The 3,763-nt window shown below is 44.3% G+C and overlaps 1 protein-coding gene across 1 annotated transcript in view; it reads right to left on the bottom strand.

Moving 5' to 3' along the window:
• Positions 1-436: 436 nt before the first annotated feature.
• adam19a (ADAM metallopeptidase domain 19a) overlaps positions 437-3,763 on the bottom strand; it is a 116,391-nt gene continuing 113,064 nt past the window's right edge. The window contains exons 20-21 of the mRNA XM_025061370.1: positions 2,279-2,378; positions 437-1,495 (exon numbers count right to left, since the gene is read on the bottom strand). Of these exons, the coding sequence (XP_024917138.1) occupies positions 1,172-1,495; positions 2,279-2,378 (424 nt within the window). The 3' untranslated portion in view covers positions 437-1,171. The remainder of the gene's footprint in view (positions 1,496-2,278; positions 2,379-3,763) is intronic.

Genomic DNA, 3,763 nt, shown 5'->3' with positions numbered 1-3,763 from the left:
ATATTTCACGGCAGTCATTTTATGGTCGGGTCATAAAGGACGTTCAAACGGAGCTGGGACTTAAGCTGGGAGAAATAAATAAATAAATAAATAAAAAGTTGTTATTGAACAAGGCTGTTCTCATAAGATGGAACTGAGATTGTAGATCAAACACTGGATCAAATTCCCTGTGAGTTCACGGTAAAGTCAAACAGGAATACGTCTTCCTGGAGACGAGAATGCTGTGTTGTTTACACCTACAGATAAAACAACATTATGTTCAGAATGACCTGGAGTGGGTGGACCACGGTCACAGATACTATACAAGTACACTAAATAAAAGTAAAAAATCTACAAAACTAAGGTCAGCTCTACATGAAGATTAGACGCGTTGGCCAATCAAGTTCAACCAATCAAAACTCCTCCACTGACTTCACCTCCTCATCTATTTTTGATGTTGTTTCCAAATCCCAAAGATCAGCGGTTTTAACTTTGTAAAATTTGGTATTTATGAAAAAGAAAAAAATTATTGATTAGAAATACAACAGTTTACTGTGAAGGAGAAAAGAGACAGAGATCAGTGTCCATGGAAGAGGACTCTAAATCTGTGGGATGTGGACACAGCAGAGCCCAGTGAGATGACAGCAGGATCAGCTGTCTGTCGCTCACACAGGTGATCAGTGACAAACATCTCCGACCAACTGCGGAACTCTCAGATCAGAACGCAGCTGAAGAGAACTGTTTCTTTTTCTAATCTGATCTTAAACTCTGAGGGAATTTTGTTCTTCACAGAGACACTGATTAAAAAAGTTCTTCTGGAGGTGAAATCGATGAAGAAAGCAATCAGACTAAAAGAAACATATAGATAAATATAAAGAGCGCTTCCAGATTTATGGTCAGGGTTCAGAGAGAATCTCTTTGATTTATCCTCCAAACTCTGTGTTTAAAGGGTTCCTCATTAGCTCTGAGCGTTTGGCAACAACATTAACAAATCACACAGTTAGCTGTGATCAAAGCAGAGGAGAGGTTACCAGTTTGACACGCTAACATGTTACTGCAGACTCTCTGCAGAGTGTTAGCTGCCTAACATATATTTACTCTCTTCAAATGTCACAGCCACATTGGCCTGACTTGACTTTGTATCTTTTTAAATGATCTCATCTGAACCCTTCTTCTTTTCCCTGTCTTAGTATTATTCCCTCATTCTTCCAGCTCTACAGTAAAGTGTGTAAACTGTGCTTTGACTCACCAGTGGAGATCTGCTTGGGTTGAGGGGCAGAGGTTTCTTGGGAGGACTGAGTCTCTGTACGGCTGGGGACGACGATGATGATGATGATGTGGGCGGGGCCGTTGGGGGCTTGCTAGACGGCAAAGGTGGACGAAGCGTCTTGACCTGTTGTTGGCCTTTCTGAGGAGACGGGACGGGTCTCAGGGGACGTACAATGTTGACTGGCTGGGTACCATTGGACGCCAGACCTGGTCTGAGAGGAAGGACTTCTTTGCTGGTGTGAGACAGCTGGACACAAGGAAAGACAAAAAGGTTTTAGAAAAATACCAATGATCTCAAAATGGCACTCAGTGTTGATGCAGCTGTGAGGTATTGTCTCATCAATTAGTCCCTCTGTCCTAGTGTCCTTTGTCCTTCATTATCCTTCCTTTTTCTGAACGCTGCCTCCTTTCTTTCTTCCATCCATTGGTTTTTCCTGATTTACTTTTGTCCTTTTTTCTTTCCCTCCTTCTCTGCATTCTTCCCTTCTGACTCTTATCTCCTTTCATTTCTTCCTTCCTTCTCTCGTTCATACATTTCCCTTCCTCCATCCTTCCAGCTCTCCTTCCATCATTTCTAAAGTCTTCTCTTCCTTTCTGCCATCTTGCTTCCTTCCTTCATTTCATCCTTTTTTCCTCTGTTCTTCCTCCTTTAGTGCTTTCTCTCTCTTCCTCCCTCTCTTTTTGTCCTTTCTTCCTCACTCATATATTTTAGCTCTTCCACCTTTTCTTCTTCCCTTCCTTCCTTCCTCTGTCCTTCACTCTATCATGCCTCCTACTTCCCTCTCTTCCTTCCTCCATCCGTCCTTCACTCTGCCATGCCTCCTACTTCCCTCTCTTCCTTCCTCCATCCGTCCTTCACTCTGCCATGCCTCCTACTTCCCTCTCTTCCTTCCTTCCTCCCTCTGTCCTTCACTCTACCATGCCTCCTACTTCCCTCTCTTCCTTCCTTCCTTCCTTCCTCCATCCGTCCTTCACTCTGCCATGCCTCCTACTTCCCTCTCTTCCTTCCTTCTTCTCTCCCTCCACTTACCCCCTTGCTGCTGCTTGCTTTGTTGATTGGTCCGACCACCTTGAGGTGAAAGGCATGATTCAGATGTCCGTTCTTCTCCTTGTCCAGAGACTCCTGTGTCCTGCAGAGAGACGAGGACAAAGAGCAGATAAAGCAGAGCAGAGACTGAAGACACCTGTCCAACTTCAACTCTCTGTTCAGTTTGTCATCAGGAGGGAAAAGATGACGGTGAGAAGTCAGTGAGGTGGAGGACGGAGCAGAGACTGTGGACATGAGGACAGCTGTTCCTGATGAAGATGAACCTTCTTCATCTCTACCCTGGTTCAGCTCACTTGGTGATTACAGAGATCAAGTTCAGTCAAAAGAAGTTGTCTCACCACAACGACAACTGGAACAAACACTGCTCTGAAAATGCAGCTGCCGACTGTTCCATTGTCCTTGACCTTCATCCTCTGTCTCCTCAGCAGCAGCAGTTCCCATGAACCTCTGCTGAGGACCAACCATCTTTATTTGGTGGTTCTACAGTCGGTCTGTCTTCTGTAAATCAGAGAGGACGACTGGAGGATTTTCAAATGGCCCTAACTCTGGAGGTGTTATGATGAGGCTGTCTCTGAGGCTGACTGATGTGGTACAGATCATTAAGGAGGCTCTGGGCTTCAACAGGACATGTGGGCTGTTGATGGAGGTGAGCTGCAGCACACACCTCAGACAACTATGTTGATGTGGACATAAAAAGTTATGATGTTCACATCAGTCTGATGACAGAGCAGCCGGAGAGAAGGAGGTTTGATTCTCTGTGTATTTCTCTAACTGATGTGAAGCCACTACTGCTGCTGCTGTTTTCTAATTCTAATACTTGTTTATTTACTGTCTCTGTAAAACACCAGTGTTATCAGCTAACAGTAGTAGATGATTAATTGATCATTTAGTCCCTTCACCTGTGATTGGTTTACTGTCTGTATTGATTACTTTATGTCTGGTAAAATAAAACAGTAACAGAAACATTTTCCAAAGCTTCGCCTGGTTATATCACATGTAACATCTCTGTGACTGAACAACACTTTGGTTCAACAATCTACTGACATCAGAGACACTAATGGAAGTCTGTTGTTGGACCTGGATCCAGTATCATTGTGACTGCTGGTCTGTTATTAATCTACTGTCTGCTGAGGACTTCACATCTGTCTGACCAGACAACATCACAGCTGGAACCTCCTCCAACCAACAGATGACCTCTGCACCAGGTCACCTGCTCTGTATCTGACACCAACACAGGAAACAGAGAAAACCTCCTCATCTTACTGCCTGGCTTCAGAGCAAAACACAGAAAACCTTCTACTGCAGTACAACTCGTTTCTACTGTGACTCCATGAAGTACTGATCTGAATCAGTACAGACACAGACACAACCACACATCAGACCCTGTGATCCTCTGATGACCAGCTCCATCCTCTCTGAGCTGCACCACTGTAGTACTGTAGTATACCCACTGTAGTACTAACCCCA

The sequence above is a fragment of the Cynoglossus semilaevis genome, chromosome 1 (genome assembly GCF_000523025.1).
Source record: "Cynoglossus semilaevis isolate Cse_v1.0 chromosome 1, Cse_v1.0, whole genome shotgun sequence".
Classification (NCBI taxonomy): domain Eukaryota; kingdom Metazoa; phylum Chordata; class Actinopteri; order Pleuronectiformes; family Cynoglossidae; genus Cynoglossus; species Cynoglossus semilaevis.
This window is presented reverse-complemented; position numbering and strand designations above follow the sequence as displayed.